This window comes from Acartia tonsa, chromosome 5 (assembly GCF_053477335.1).
Source record: "Acartia tonsa isolate MP-2025a chromosome 5, ASM5347733v1, whole genome shotgun sequence".
In the NCBI taxonomy this organism is placed as follows: Eukaryota; Metazoa; Arthropoda; class Copepoda; order Calanoida; family Acartiidae; genus Acartia; species Acartia tonsa.
This window is the reverse complement of record NC_137264.1, coordinates 48,773,893-48,790,290: the sequence shown is the minus strand read 5'-3', so window position 1 is coordinate 48,790,290 and position 16,398 is coordinate 48,773,893. Positions and strand designations below refer to the sequence as shown.

At 35.3% G+C, this 16,398-nt stretch overlaps 3 protein-coding genes across 3 annotated transcripts in view; all 3 read left to right on the top strand.

The window, feature by feature from the left end:
* LOC145319703 (formin-like protein) overlaps positions 1–16,398 on the top strand; it is a 101,885-nt gene that overhangs the window by 74,148 nt on the left and 11,339 nt on the right. Inside the window, exons 24-27 of the mRNA XM_080162002.1 lie at positions 13,517–13,662; positions 14,170–14,299; positions 14,557–14,677; positions 14,983–15,077. Of these exons, the coding sequence (XP_080018128.1) occupies positions 13,517–13,662; positions 14,170–14,299; positions 14,557–14,677; positions 14,983–15,077 (492 nt within the window). The remainder of the gene's footprint in view (positions 1–13,516; positions 13,663–14,169; positions 14,300–14,556; positions 14,678–14,982; positions 15,078–16,398) is intronic.
* Positions 4,151–6,840, top strand: LOC145319711 (multiple inositol polyphosphate phosphatase 1-like). Its single transcript, XM_080162018.1, has 2 exons — positions 4,151–4,278; positions 4,809–6,840. Exons 1-2 carry the CDS (start codon positions 4,238–4,240, stop codon positions 6,127–6,129), a joined length of 1,362 nt encoding a protein of 453 aa, XP_080018144.1. The 5' UTR covers positions 4,151–4,237; the 3' UTR covers positions 6,130–6,840.
* LOC145319713 (multiple inositol polyphosphate phosphatase 1-like) lies at positions 6,221–10,035 on the top strand. Its single transcript, XM_080162021.1, has 3 exons — positions 6,221–6,949; positions 7,159–7,210; positions 8,791–10,035. Exons 2-3 carry the CDS (start codon positions 7,173–7,175, stop codon positions 10,004–10,006), a joined length of 1,254 nt encoding a protein of 417 aa, XP_080018147.1. The 5' UTR covers positions 6,221–6,949; positions 7,159–7,172; the 3' UTR covers positions 10,007–10,035.

Below are 16,398 nucleotides of genomic sequence, written 5' to 3'. Positions count from 1 at the left end.
TCCCCAACAATTATGTCTACCCAAGATGGAGACAATGTGCCTGGACCCCTTCAGGCTAGGGGAGGAAATCCGGAGCCTTGTGCCTCCAGTCTACCAGCAGCAGTGGCCGTGGATGGGCCTGTCTCCCAGCCAACTAGAGCGGAGCCACCCTTGCAGATCCAAGACAGCCTCCGGCATAAAGGAGGGACTGTTACCTTTCCCTACCCCGCAGGTCGGACTGCCATGCACCACCCTGCCAATGTCCAGAATGAGCCTGAAGGAGGCAACGCTCCTACAGTATGGCAACCACCACCTGCCCGCGTTGACAGAGACCCTGGAAGCCGAATGAACCTGACCAGCCCCGAGGGCGAAGAAACTGCGCCTGCATCCAGTAGCCAGCCTGCCAGCAGCAAGGTGACCAACACGATGGAGACCACCAGCCCAGTGGAGAAACCTGAAGAGGTGTATACCAGGCGGCTGTTGGTCCAAGCCCCCTCATGTGCTGTGCCACTCCTGGAGGTTGCCAGGGTGGCCTCAGAGGTACACATCCAACGGCCAGAATATCCAACAGGACCAGCTACTCCAGCAGATATAGCCGATTCCGTTAGACCTGGGGAGGGCTGGAGTCCACCACCATCCAGCAACTGGTATCCTGGCGGACCCATTCCACAAGGACAACAAACTGGAGGCCGCAACCACTGTCGGAAGTCTGGCGGTGCAGACAACCCCTCCAGCCTTCCGAGGGGAGAGTTGTGGTATGCGGCAGCTCTGGACCATGCAGAAACCAAGACATTATAGTGATGCTACGCACCTAGCTAAATCCTGTTATTCTACAATTATCAAGCCACCTGAAAATATGTCAGATAACGGTACTGGTTTCATCCCTCAGTTGTCCTGCAAATGGAGGGAGGGGGTGTTACCCCTCCCTCTCCCATCTTAAGCACCGGAACCTTCCCCTTCAACCACCAAGTTATCAGCACCACCTCAACCCTGAGGATAAAGGATCTAAACCTGCCCTCACCTGATAGGATCACCCCCACACAGACTGTTGTTGTCACAAGTAATCATCAAACCTTCCCTCCTTAGTACCCAGACCTACCACTCAACCCCTCTATGCTTATCTACCTATTGTGCTGCTCCATGGGCTATCCTGCCTGCCCCAGACAGGGATAGCCATCTACCTAACCATTGCAATTACCTATGTTTTACTGTATGATTTATCTTTAACTATCTTTATTCCTAATCCATATGTATTTATATTATGGTTAACTGTATTCTTAATTCCCCCCACCCTTTCCAGGGATGGGGACTCATGATTGCCCAAACTGCCTATTGTATATGTATTACAATGCTTTTATGTTATGATTATTTATTCCTATCCATTGTAGTTAATGTTTGTTGTATATATCTTCAGTATCTTACAACCCTTCAATAAAGTGACAACTGAAATAGATGTTGATCATTATCTAGTGAAAGCTAGAGAAGCGTAGCTTCTCTATAGTAAGGTGTCCACGTCTGTCACACTGCCGTAGTCTTTATTCGAACTCTGGTGTCTGCCATTTACCCTAGGCGGATACCACATTATGTTTTATGGTTGTTTCACAAGTATATCAATTTGAAAATATGTGTCCAATCAAATTAAATGAAACAAGGATGACAACATCCATAAAAGCGAAGTACTGAAACGGTAGAGACGAACATTAACACTTATATAGTGTCAGAACTGAATAATCAGAATTTAAACGTATAAAAATCGGAGTAAAATTGTAAGTAAATTTGTTGAAAAACTGCTTGATACAGGATAATGTTTATGAACATACTTACATTTTTAGGACTTGATTATAGAGTGGCTTTGCTTATAAAATAATAATAGGAATCAACATACCAAAAATCAGATCAATCGGATATTTGTTGTTAAAAAAGTAAAATAAAAACAAAATGTTTAAAATGGACGTACGGACATTCTTGTTATGATTATAGAGTTGCTACACTTTCTAAATCGTACCTAACTACTAAAGGAATCACCATGCAAAGTTTGAAATCGATAGGACAATTCTAACATGCCTAAATTAATGAAAAAGCTATCCGTTTGTGACGGACGGATGTATGGACAAACGGACCAACCCTAATTATAGAAAAGCTTCGCTTTTATCAACATATTAGTTGAAATTGTGAGATAGTTATCAAAGTGCAGTTAAAAACAAATAATTTCAGTTGTGCTTGTATGTTTGTTGGACTGGGTACTAAAGTATTAATAGGAAATACTAAACATTTAATTGAAGAACTATGTTTCCATAAACTTTTATTAGTATCGAAGCTCTTCTATAATTCACTTTGTCCGTCAGTCCGTAACGCTATGGGGGACATGGGATTTACTCAGCTCCTATAAAAGATAGAATGCTGAAATTTTTTTGACAACATTCCCATTATTAAGGAGCACAATTGACTATAAAACATCATTTGTGGTCGGACCGATTTTTAGCAGGGTTTAGGCTATTTTTATATTTTTCACATTTTTCTCCATATCTTCAGTGTTTATGGTCCGATTTTCAAAATTTTTTCAGTTACAGATATCAAAATTAAATTTTCTGTCGTTTAAAGAAACAATCATGAAGGCCAGACTGCCTTTTTAGTAGGTTTTAGGCTATTTTTATATTTTTCACATTTTTCTCCATATCTTCAGTGTTTGGTCCTATTTTCAAAATTTTTTCAGTTATAGATATAAAAATTAAATTTCCCGTCTTTTAAAGAAGACAACCATGATGGCCAGACTGCCTTTTCAGCAGGTTTTATGCTGTTTTTTTTTATATTTTTAACATTTTTCTCCATATCTTCAGTGTTTTTAGTCCGATTTTCAAAAATTTTTGTAGTTGTAGATATCAAAATTAAATTTCCTGTCTTTAAAGGAAATAACCATGATGGCCAGACTGCCTTTTTGGCAGGTTTTAGGCTATTTATAAATATATTTAACACTTTTTTCCATATCTTCAGTGTATATGGTCCGATTTTCCAAAGTTTTTAAGGATTTAAAAATTAAATTTTTTGTCATTTTAAGAAAACAACCATGGCGGCCAGACTGCCTTTTATCAGGTTTTTGGCTATTTTTATATGTTTTACATATTTCCCAAGATCTTTGTTTATTTTGATCCAATTTTCAAACTTTTATAGGATATCAGTATCAAAATAATTTTTCCCATTGTTTTGAGCATCTTTAATATAATTTACTTTGACCATCGTCATCATACAAAATAAAACAAGGTTTTATATTTATTTTATCCAATAAATCTATTCTTGATTTTAGTAAAAACCTTTTAAATCTACCTGTACGTATTCCCATCTACGATTTTTTGTGCTTCGCTACTTATGGATGTTGTCATCCTTGTTTTAATATGTTTGCACAAAGTTTTAAATGCTTTTCATTTTTTTCTAGAAATTGCTGCATTTTGTTATCACACAACTTACTTAAATAGAGTTTGTGATCATTCAAAAGTAAAATGTATTTCAATACGGCGGATCTACAAATGACCTTACCCAACAAAAGGTCTAACACTACAAAAGTATAATCTTACAAATGGTCTAATGTCTTTTGTAATTTAATTATGTCATTAAATGTTTAGATCTACTGCAGTTCACGGTATAATATTTCTGGTAATGAATATTGCCAAAAATCTATGAATTTTTTTAGGCTGCTAGCTGCCAAACGGCTGAACGTACAGATCATGCCCACACACTGTTTTAAGCAGCATAAGAAGGCCTACAAATAATCTGGAATAGCTATAAATAAATAATGCATAATTTTCTCGCAGTGCAAAGAAATGCGCAAAAAGGGCCTTTTTTACGCGTTTTTTCTTCAGTGAAGCTTTCCCTGTGCATCATTGGATCTTTAATATCCCAGATTATTTGTAGGCCTTCTTATACCGCTTAAAATGGTGTGCGGGTATGATCTGTACGTTCAGCCGTTTGGCAGCTAGCAGCCTTTAAAATTCATAGTTTTTTGGCAATATTTTACCATGTAAACGTGGTCTTATGTACCTTTAGACATTGTGTAAATTTGAACTTTTGTAGCAATGCACTTTAAAACAAATAATAATCTTATAATATTCTTATGTTCATGATATGTCCATAAAAATTTTTATTTCATGATTTTACTTCATGATTGATCATGTTAAAGTCATTTGGAAAGATAAGTCACTTTCCTGCTTCCCAACTTGTATAAAACAGCATGAATGAAAGTTAAAGTTTCAGTTTGAAAAATAAAATGAAGCTGACATTTGGTGTCTTCTTTACATTTACCTCGAGGTAATCCTATTATATAAAGTAATAAGCCTTTTTTCTGTCTGTAGCAAATGGTCTCGCTAACTAACAAACAGATATGGTTCTCCTTTACAGTGAAGCTTCTTAAAGGTCCTAAGGTGGTTTTATGCTATTTTTGGCCCATCCATATACTTTTGATTATAGAGCTCTTAGATGCTAAAGCGCAGCCACTAGTATTTTAATGAAACATTATAAAGATAGTTTCATTTTATATTACACTTTAATTCAACTGCTTTATACTCCCCTAGCCTCTAGGAGAGGCCTAGAGTGGAATGTACTCCCACACATGTCATGTACTGTTCAAAAATTTACTCATTTTTTAGTTTGGGAGGGGGGGTAATTAGCATTACCAGGGAACCATCACAGGACTAGTAGGTATATTTCATGTAAAGCAACCTATTAATTGATGTGGTTTGCAAGATATTAAGGGTCAAAGAACTGACAGACTGTCATACATTGTTATGCTTAGTATTTTGTTTTAATTATCTAAACATTGAATACCTTTTATATTTAAGTTTGGCGACAAGAATCAATGGAGATGTCGGTCACTTTGCCACCAAAACCTCCTACCTTGCTAATGCTAACATGGACACTAGCTACCCATTGCCAGATGAGTGTAAACCTGTCTTCTTCTGGGGCATGCTGAGACATGGTACTAGAAATCCTTCAGATGAAGATATCATAATCTTAGCAGATAGACTTCCTGAGATCAAGGATAGACTCTTGGAATCCTTGTCTACAGGTAACAGTTCCCTGCCTGAAGATTTGATTCTATACCTTGATATGTGGGAGTTTAATCTCAAACCTGTTGATGATGGGGCTCATTTGACTGAGGCAGGATGGGATGAGCACTTTGGCATGGGTGAGAGATGGGGGGCCAGACTCAATAACTTTGTTGATGCTGTCAAAACAGAAGTAAGAACTAGCAGTAAAAGCAGATGCAGGCACAGCAGTGAGGCTTTCACTACAGGATTGTTTGGAGAGGAGGCTGAATTCTATATTGATAATAATCTGGCAAGATTTTATGATGACTGTCCAAAGTACCTGGAAGATATAGAGGCTAACACTGCTACCTATGAAGAAGTCAGCAAGTTTGATGCTTCTAAAGCATTCACTCAAATTATCACTGATGTAACTGAAAGAACAGGCGTAACATTTGGAAAGAAAGATCTGTTAGCTATTTGGGAAATTTGTAGACTTGAATCTGCCTGGAGTAAGAGCCTTACTTCACCTTGGTGTGAAGTATTTAGCTCTGAAAACACCAAGGCTCTGGAGTTCAGGGAGGATCTCAGCTACTACTACAGTGAAGGATATGGCTACAACCTAACAATGGAGATGACTCAACCTGTCTGGCAAGATCTCATATCTAGGTTGGAAGATGTTCAATTGTCAGACTCTAAAGACCACAATTCTACAGTACTTCTTTTCACTCATAGTACTGCTACTCTTCCATTTATGGCATCCCTGGGACTTTATAACAGTGCTAACTCTCCTACAGCTGCTGATTGGCCAACTGAAAATTACAAATGGAAGACTTCCCAGATTGCTTCATTTGCCACAAATTTGGTTTTTGTGGTTGGTGAATGTGAATCAGTTTTCAACAAGAATCTCTTGTATAAACATGAGTCTGATCCTCATGTTGAACAAGAATCTGTCATCATTCATCAAATTAAATCTGATTCTTCAATAACAAAGTTCAATTCTGAGCTGAAAATATTTCTTTTTCACCAGGAACATCCAGTGCCTATTCCTGGCCTAATTCATAAGCTGGATGACTTTATTAACCAATATAAATACAAGACAAATATTGATTTTAACAAAACATGTGGTTTGTAACAATATTTATATATAAACAACATTGACAAACTCCAAGTCCTCCAAAACCAAGCCCTCCTCATCTGTACTGGTTCCACTAAAAAATCTCCCATCAGCCACCTCCACCAAGAAACCAAAATCCTACCAGTATGGAACCACCTTTCCCTTCTTTGTTCCCAATACCTGGCCTCCTCCCTTTGCCCCTCCCACTCATCCTTCCACAACGTCACAACCCCCTCTGGCCATAGATTCAAAGAATCCAACCTTCAATCCAAGTTCCTTTCTACTCTCCAACCTTTTCTTTCCCCCGACAACACCCTCCTTCCCACAAACTACAAATCCACAATCTCCAGACTCCACACCTCAGCTGTCACCCAAGCCATAAATTCTTACCCCCCTAATCCTGTCCTTAATCAAGCTCCCCCTGACATCAACCCCTCCGAAATCCAACTCCCCAGGCACTACAGAACCATCCTCTCCCAATTAAGATCCAACAATTGTCCTAAACTCCAAAGCTACCTCCATTCCATCAACGCTTCTCTTACCCCCAACTGCCCATCCTGTCCTGCTAATCCTACCCCAGAAACAGTCCAACACCTCTTTTCATGCCCAAATAATCCTACAAATCTTACTCCTATGGACCTTTGGCAAAATCCCACCCATGTAGCTGCCTTCCTCTCCTCTCATCCAAGTTTCACCAGCCGTCCTCCCCTCCAACGCCCCCCTCCAGAGCCCCCACCATAAGCCCACGCCCCCCCTCATCCTACTGATGACAACCCGGACCGGAAACGGACTATGAGCAGCCAACACAACACATGTAAATGTTGAGATTAGTTCATTGGTAGCTTATTTCTTTTTATATTTTAACTTTGTTATGTTCTTGCTTGATGTATATTTAATTTTTCTCATTTAGTTATCAAGTAATAGTATTGAATATTATAATTAATAAACTAATATCTTACATCACTATTGTTTATTGATTTGTTTATCCTATTAAAAACACTTTAAAGATAAGGATACATTAGTTTAAGAATAATATTTATAATCTAGTTACTAGTTTGAACATGGAGAAACTAGTTGTTACAGTCTTTGCATTAATAAGGTATTCATGTTTATTATATACAGTGCTTGTATGTCTATTTTTTATAATAGAATTATTTTTAAATTGTATAAGCAGCTGTTCCTAAACCCTGAACCACTCCATTATGCTATCTACATTTTCCTGAATATTTTGTCTATGGTAGTACATAAGTGTACAGCTTTACAGTACATTGTTTCTATTTGTTAAAGCAACACGTATGATAAAAGAAAAAGATTCTTTTTAAAGTAAAATGCTTATATATCAATCAAAATCTATATTTTTTGATATTTACTGATCCACTTCATTATGCAAATCAAAAGAAAATCAATGGGAAAACGTTTGTATTGCACTTTTCTCTATTTTTAAAAATTGATTTGGATGAAATTACAATTTTTTAATGGATTTATGCATTAATTATAATGAAAAACAGTTTAAGGTAGATTTTAATGATTTTTCTAAATAAGAAATAATTGAAAAAAAAGAAATTCTGTTCCTATCACTTTAGAGGACAGCTGCTGACTCCCAGTCTTATGGATGAAGCTAAATACATGTTAAAGATAAAAATTACCTTGAAAAGTATACAAAAATGTTTTTTGATGTGTTAAAAAAAAACCATGATGCCCATGATGAAAACTTATATATTGAACTATGGTCCAATTTTTGTAGCCAAAGCAGCCTCCAGCCAAGCAATATTAAAAAAGAAAAAAATTGCAATTTTAATTACTAAAATTCACAAATTAAATAATGTAGTTTTCAGATAATGATTATATTTCATGTCGAGAGGCTCCATTGGAGGCTGCTATGACTACAAAAAATGGTACATAGGTTAATAGACAAGTTATAACATTTAGCTCACCATCGGCACCAGTAAGAGCATCTTAAAGGCCATCATCCTCAAAATCAAGATTTTAAAATGGATTTTTTTAACACATCGAAAAACATTTTTGTATTTTTTTCAGGATAAATTATATCTTTAACATGTATTTAGGTTCATCCACAAGACTGGGGGTCAGCAGCTGTCCTCTAAAGTGATATGGATAGAATTTCTTTTTTTCAATTATTTCTTAATTAGAAAAATCATTAAAATCTACGTTAAACTGTTTTTCATTATAATTAATGCATAAATCCATTAAAAAATTGTAATTTTATCAGAATCAAATTTTAAAAGTGGAGAAAAGTGTGAAACAAACGTTTTCCCATTGATTTTCTTTTTATTTGCATAATGAAGTGGATCAGTAAAAATAAAAAAATATAGAATTTTGATTGATATATAAGCATTTTACTTTAAAAAGAATCTTTTTCTTTTATCATACGTGTTGCTTTAACAAATAGAAACAATGTACTGTAAAGCTGTACACTTATGAACTACCATAGAAAAAATATCCAGGAAAATGTAGATTGCATAATGAGGTGGTTCAGGGTTTATATCCTCCAGGAGCATATTAGAAAGATAAATAAAAAAAACTGCCCAGGACCTTCTCAAAGTTTTATAAAAACTCTTTCAGTTTAATTTTTAACCTTAAACATGATATGCTGTAGGATTAGTTTACATAATATTATTATATCAATTTCAACAATTACTGATCTCTTAAAATTTTCAGTTGTCTTGGTATTAGTACTGCTTCAAAGGCATTTTCACCTACTTTTGCAACAAGGACCTCATACTTTCTGAATGGAAATCAAGATACAAGTTATCCACTGCCTGCAGAGTGCAAACCAGTTTTTTTGTGGGGTTTAGTCAGGCATGGTGCTAGAGTTCCTAATGAAGATGATGTCCAGGATTGGATTGACAATTTACCATCTATAAGGGAACAAATACTAGAGCAATGGGCCAATGGCAACAGTCTGGTTGATGAACCAACCATAGAATACATTGATCTCTGGAGTATGCCTGTTGGTCTTGAGGATTCTGAACAGTTGACTGATGCTGGCTGGGATGAACATCAGACAATGGGTCAGAGATGGAGAGATAGATTGGGAGATTTCTTTGATTACAGCAAAACTGAAGTAAGATGTAGCCACAAACAAAGATGTATTGACAGTGGTAGAGCCTACACTTCAGGCTTGTTTGGCTCTGAAGCCAGCTACTATGTAGATGATTATATTGCAAGATTCTATGACTTTTGTCCAAAGTTCATCCAGGAAGTGGATAAAAATGACAACACTTACATTGAGGAAGATAAATTTGAAGATATGGTCTTTGATACCATAAAAGCAGACTTTACTGAACTTACTGGAGTTGAATTGAGCAAGAAAGAAATTAGATATGTCTGGGCCATCTGCAGGTACGAGACAGCTTGGAATTATGCCAATTTATCTCCTTGGTGCAATCTCTTTAATGAGTTCAGTCTGAAGGCTCTAGAATTTAGAGAAGACTTGGGCTATTATTATAGCATGAGCTACCCATTTGACATAACCCTAGATGCCACACAACCTGTCTGGCATGACCTTATCTCTAGGATGAAAGATGTTGAATCAGGAGCAGCTGTAGACAACTCAACTGTGTTTATCTTCAGTCACAGCTCAGCTGCCAATCCATTTATGTCTACTCTTGGTTTGTATAGAGATCCTGAGATATTGACTGCTGCTGACTGGCCAGCAGAAGACAGGCTGTGGAAGTCTGCACAGATTGGATCATTTGCAACAAGTTTTGTACTTATTGTTGGTGACTGTGATGGTGATAACAGAAAGAAGGTTTTCCTGTTTCATCAGGAGAAACAGGTTCAGTTTCCATCTGAACTAGAGTATCTTGATCAGTTCATTGAAGAATATGGATTCAGAGCTGACATTGATTTTGATTCTATTTGTGCTGTCTAAATGTTTACTAAATAAATAATTGCAATGATTTTCATTATTACCTCCAATATATTTTGCCCTGTTTATCCTTATAAAAGACAGGATGTGTTTACTTTGTCTAGATATTCTTTATCTTCTATTCTTGTTATCTTACATGCTCTATGCTCTATTGTTTACATTTATGGATACAAAAATAAATATTAAATTTCCATAAGATAAATATTCCCTATTTAATAAAATTATTATTTATACAATTACATATTAAAATTTTCCTAAATTATAAATTTTTAGTAGCAAAACTTCTCTATAATTTAAAATGTCTGTCCATCCTACGTCCGTCTAAAATGTTTTGAGGGAAACATGATTTTCTCTGCTCCTTTTTAAGATAGACGTCTGAAATTTTTAGGGATTAAATAAATTCTCCATATTTTCACCAAGTTTCATTAAGATAAGTCAATAAGATCGGTTCTTAGTTTTTAAGGGTTCAAAGTTTTATTTAATTTGTAGTAAAGATAAACCCCGAACAAACATATTATGCAAATCTGAATTTTCAAAATAGCAGCTTTATTATTCATTTAGGATGATTTTACAATAAATATGAAATGTAGATGCCTCTTTTGGTTACAAAATTCCACTGTTATTTTTTAATTAATCAGCACCAATAAAGCACAAGATCTCAAAAACAGCATTTGGGGGAAATACTGGTGAACAAACATATTATGCAAATCCAAAACAAAGCAAAAAAAAAGGTTTTTTGGCACTTTTCTCTTTTTAAAGATTGATTATTATAAAATAATAATTTTTTAAGGGATTTATGCATTAATTATTATGAAATATAGTATAAGGTAGAAATAAATGATTTTTCTAAATAAGAAATGTTTGAAAAAAATAAATTCGATTCCTATCACTTTAGAGGACAGCTGCTGACCCCCAGTCTTATGGATGAACCTAAATACATGTTAAAGATAAAAATTACCCTGAAAATTATACAAAAATGTTTTTTAATGTGTTGAAAAAATCTATTTTAAAATCTTGATTTTGAGGATGATGACCTTTAAGATGCCCCTATTGGTGGTGATGGTGAGCCAAATGTTATCAAAGTGCATGTCCATGATGACAACTTATATATTAAACTATGATCCAATTTTTGTAGTTATAGCATCCTCCAGCCCAGCATTATTAAAAAAGAAAAGAATTGCAATTTTATTTACTTCAATTCATAAGGTGAATACTGTAGTTTTTAGAAGATGGTTATATTTCTTATCGAAAGGCTCCATTTGAGGCTGCTATGACTACAAAAAATGGTAATTCTTAAACCTAAAAGTGCAATTTAATCAATGACAGTGTTGAAAAAACTTATAACATGTTTTATAGTTTTTGATCACTAATTTTATATACATTTATCTGATTTGTATATCAAAAGCAAAAAGAACTATTTTCTTTAGATTTTCATACTTTGCAAAAATGTCTTGGTTACTTTTTGCACTATATTGACTCTAAAAAGGATTCTATATCTGATTTTTACATTTAAGATGATATATTTTATGCCAATTATTGTGTCTACATCAAGAAAAAACATATTTTTTGTTCCTATACCTTTTTTTATCATAAAATGTGAGAAACTACTTTTTTCATATATAAGGTGAAAAAAGTAACTCTAAAGAAATTTTTTTTGCCTTAAGTATGTTCTAAACTTATAGATAAAAACATTTTATAAAAAGATTTTTTTCTAATTCAGTCATTTAGGGCATGAAATCAATTTTGCAAATTAACATTGCAGATTTTTGCAAATAACTTGCAAATATGATTTCTGCGGATTTTCTAATTTACATAGGCGTTTTCTATGTATATTCCTCTTTCCAAAAATACCTCACTTGTCAAGATTGGATAAAAAATTCTTTGTGGTCGAGATTCCATAACTGTGTATAGATAGCATTAGCTGTTAAACTGTTAATAAGCCTTTTTTTTATAGTATTGATACTTTTTGAACTGTATTGTTCTTGTTAAATCCGCAAGTTCTTTATTTTTATTGTTCTGTTTATTAACCTTTTTGATGTTAGGCTTCTTTTGAACATACTTTTCCTTGGTAAAATGTTCATATTGTCATGCATACCTGCATATATACTCGCTCAGAATATTTTTAAAATTAAAAATATTATATAAGTGCAATTTAAACATACTGCACTTTAGAAAAACGTTCAGAATATATTGAAGGATTTAGTTTGGGATAATACAAACTTATTGATGCAAAACTTCTCAAATATTTATCCTATTTTCTAAAGAATTTAGGTTTTTTGTTTGTTTTGTTTAAACCTATCTTATCACAGCCATGAGTTCTCTTTTAAAAATAAGATTCACATAGGTATCGGGATGTTTTATTTTTACAGTGATAGTTGCATAAAGTGCATTTCAGAAAAATGATTTAAAGCAAAAGTTAAAAGTATACCATCAAACTCATAGTATCGTATTACAATAGATAACAAACAATTAGAAATCGCTAAATTATCCGTCATGCTGTTTTATTAATAGCCAGTTATATAAGGGGGGAGGCGGATGTGCCACTTTTTGAAACGAAAATATAAGGGAAATTTTTATGAGAAAAAAAGGCCGCTGTATCTTCACAGTTCCATACTATTCTTCACAAAAGCAACTGCTGTTACGAATTTTAGAGTTGTAACTCTTTTATGGGGCTGAGATCATGCGCGTTTTACTTTTGGTTTAAAAAAGTGGCACATCCGCCTCCCCGATTTGCAAATATCACAGAATACGATTTTCAAGTCCTGATATTTTTTAAACTACTTGGTAGAAAATTTAAATTCTTTCATATATATGCTCAATAATAGTTATTTCTCGCATCGTATTATAAACGGCTTTCCGCGGATATAGAATGTACAATTATAAGATTAAAAAAACTGATTTTAATCTTATGATTGTACATTTTTATATTCGTAGAAAGCTGGATATAATACAATGATAGACATAGTTTTTTTTCGTATGGATGAGAACCGGTTCCTATCCACCGGATTCGAATAAATACGAGAAATGTAGTTTAAACCATTGAACAGAAAAAATAATGCAGTTCACTAAATTCAAGTTTAAATGCATTTAGTGCAACTACCCCTTTAAGTCAAAGGATGGTTTTAAGCTTTTTTTTCAGTTTCCTTCCTACCCCGTGGAAAAAGTCTTAGATGCCAATAGCACACAAAAAACTAGTCAATAATTTGAATTTTTAGCATTATTGAATAAAAGTAAAACTGTAGATTGTATTTGCTGCAAGCGTGTTTGAATGAATTACACTATTAAGGGAAACTTTGTAGAGACATACTTTTAAATCTGTAATTGACGGTCTTAAGGACATACCTTTAACATAGTGTAGTTGGACTATTAAGTAAATCATAATATTTTCTATTTTTTTGCAAGATTCAAATATTACTTTTTAATTAACTGCTTTAAAATTGCGGTTGCATATTAAACACAAATAGTCTAGATTAATGAATGTCTTGCAACCATGTCTAAATATTTAATTTTTAGGATCTTGAGAAGCGGATGGCAATAACCCAACGAGAGCTGGTTGAGCGCCAGAAGAATCCGACCACCCAGGCAAAGAAACAGCAGAATCTTGTGCTAAAAAATTTTGTTGAAAATGCCAGTGAAATGCTCACCAAACTTTCACAGGAATGAAATTATCTTAAATGCGGTCAGAGGTGGATTCTTAAAAAAAATTTGCCCCACTAATCGCTTAGTGGGGCAAAATTGTTTTCGTGAAAAATCCACCAAAATCACATTAAAAATCTACAAAAATTAAACAATAAAAAGGGCATAGTCCCTTTCGTGGCAACGTCTCTTAAGGGGCGTTTCGTCGTATTTTCATAGTAGCTTTTCCTCTATTTTTAACACCTGCGGAGGGCTGTAGCCCTTGCGGGGCAATCACATAACCTAACCTAAAATAACCTTGGAAAAGCTACTGTAAAAATGCGACGAAACGCTCCTTAAGAGGCGTTGCCACAAAAGGGACTATACCCCACCTTACTTCTCTATATAAAAATTTTCTTGTATAGTTTAAGCTCGATTTGCCTTTTAAGTCATAAAAATAAAAGTGACTATAATCGCTTAAATTGAATCGAACAAAACTATTTGTAATTTTGAATAATATTTTGGATATTTACATATTTCAACTGACAGGACGCCAAAAATGCCAAAGCTGCGTTTGCTGACTGTGTAGAATTCTACGGCGACAGCGCCGAAGCCACTGACACAAATACATTCTTTGGAATTCTGGTGCGTTTCTGTCACCGGTGGAAAGAGACGGTTGAGGTAAGGAGATAGAAAGATAGATATGATAGAAATACAGAAAGATTTTAAAAGTAGCGCAGTTTAGCTGTTAAGCTGATAATATTTTTGATTAAAACCGACTGGAGACTGCATAGATACTGTATTTAAAACTACATTTCATCACTGTCAGACAAACTTACCAACACACCTTAGTTATACAATAGCTGTTAAACTAAATGCATTTTATGAAAAGACATAGAGAAATTAAAATAGATTACAATAGAATACTTTTGTTTTAGGAAAACGAGAAACGAAGAAAACTGGAGCTTGCTAGAAGGCTGGCGGCTGAGAATAACAACGAATTGAACCAAGGGTCCATGCAACAGAGCTTCCAGAATAATCAACACCAACGCAACGGAGGTAAGCTTAGGACAGGTTTCATTTTTTTGTATCTAAAAGGTTTTTGTGTCCCATGGGAGCTCTTCTTTATTACCTCACTCTCGCAGAGTACAACTTTGGGAATTTTTATAGAATTTTGATTGGTTGGTTCTTTAAGTTGTCCAACGTTTCAACCACAAATTGTAACCCAAGGAAGGGATAATTTGTGCATCCTCATTGGGGTTATACATCGATCATTAACTTATCACTTTAGATCTCTGCCTCTAATTACACACACAACCAGGAGGAAGTTGTGCGAATGTATTGATTTATTAAACTTTTTTCAGGTGGAATGATGAACAAGAAAGAGAAGGCCTCTATGATCTCTGAAGAATTAAAATCAAGAAATAGAAGACCATTATACAAAGCAGAGGAAGTTAAGGTAGGTTTTTCTACAACAATGACGTCCAAGCTTTTATTGGTGGTGGGGGGGGGGGGGTAGATATACCACACTTTTCTGGGATCTTGCTGAGTCAAGTATCAACTGTTGGGAATATCGAAGGATGACTCCATGCAAAATTTGAGCCGGATCCGGCTAAAACCGGCCGTGAATTTTAAGAAAAACCGGTTTTTTCCGGTTTTTAGGGGGTATCTGTAAATCGATTCAGCTGGAGCAAAACCGGTTGGAGGTACAAAAAATTTTACTTCACATGAAATTTAGCCAATGCAATTGCCTACAAAAATGTACTTCATCATCAACTTGATTGGACAACTCTTTCCCCTCCTAAATGTCCATTAAAACCTCGGAAACGGCAAAAATCGCCAAAAATCACGCCTTCGGCGGCAAATAACGGTTAAACGGTCAGCCGGAGGCGAATGAAACATAAATAAAGAAATGTCTGCCTCAAAAAGTTGTTCAACATCAAAGAGATGCTTGAAGTCTCTAAAACGACTCCTTCCCCTCCTTTAAGGGGAAAAACTGAAAAAACGTGATTTTCAAAAGTATGCCCACTTCGTGGGTGTGGGGGGCACTGAACCCGTCACCCCAGGGTCACCAAATATAAAGTCTAGGCGGCCCACAATGCTGAATTTTCACCAAGTGAAAGTCTTGTGTCATTATCTCTTATGAGAAAAAAGTTATTAATTAATTAAAATTTCAAATTGTGATTTTTTGATGGATTTCTTTGATGAAATGACAGGCCGGTCAATTTTTAGGCCATTTTTTGCGGTTTTTGGGCCGTCACGCCCAAACGGTTTGAGATAATCTCACGGGACCTTTTGCCCAACCTAAGTCTGGTTATTTGTGAGGTCTAGGAAAAAAAACAGACTTACGCAAAAGATTATAATTATAATCTTTACACAGAAAAATGGCACAAGGTGAGGGTTTGAGGGGGCAAAATGAGCCGACCAGCGATTTTTGACGGCGCGCAGCGACGTCGTGCTTCATCTAATCCGGGATTTTTTTTTCTTAGACCTTACTAATAACCAGGCTTAGGTCGGGCAAAAGGTCCCGTGAGATTATCTCAAACCGTTTGGGCGTGACGGCCCAAAAACCGCAAAAAATGGCCTAAAAATTGACCGGCCTGTCATTTCATCAAAGAAATCCATCAAAAAATCACAATTTGAAATTTTAATTAATTAATAACTTTTTTCTCATAAGAGATAATGACACAAGACTTTCACTTGGTGAAAATTCAGCATTGTGGGCCGCCTAGACTTTATATTTGGTGACCCTGGGGTGACGGGTTCAGTGCCCCCCACAC

Coding starts and splice junctions, on each gene's coding strand:
- LOC145319711 (XM_080162018.1), top strand. CDS start 4,238: ATGAAGCTGACATTTGGTGTCTTCTTTACATTTACCTCGAG. Junction 4,279..4,808: donor TTCTTTACATTTACCTCGAG/GTAATCCTATTA, acceptor TTTATATTTAAG/TTTGGCGACAAGAATCAATG.
- LOC145319713 (XM_080162021.1), top strand. CDS start 7,173: ATGGAGAAACTAGTTGTTACAGTCTTTGCATTAATAAG. Junction 7,211..8,790: donor ACAGTCTTTGCATTAATAAG/GTATTCATGTTT, acceptor TAAAATTTTCAG/TTGTCTTGGTATTAGTACTG.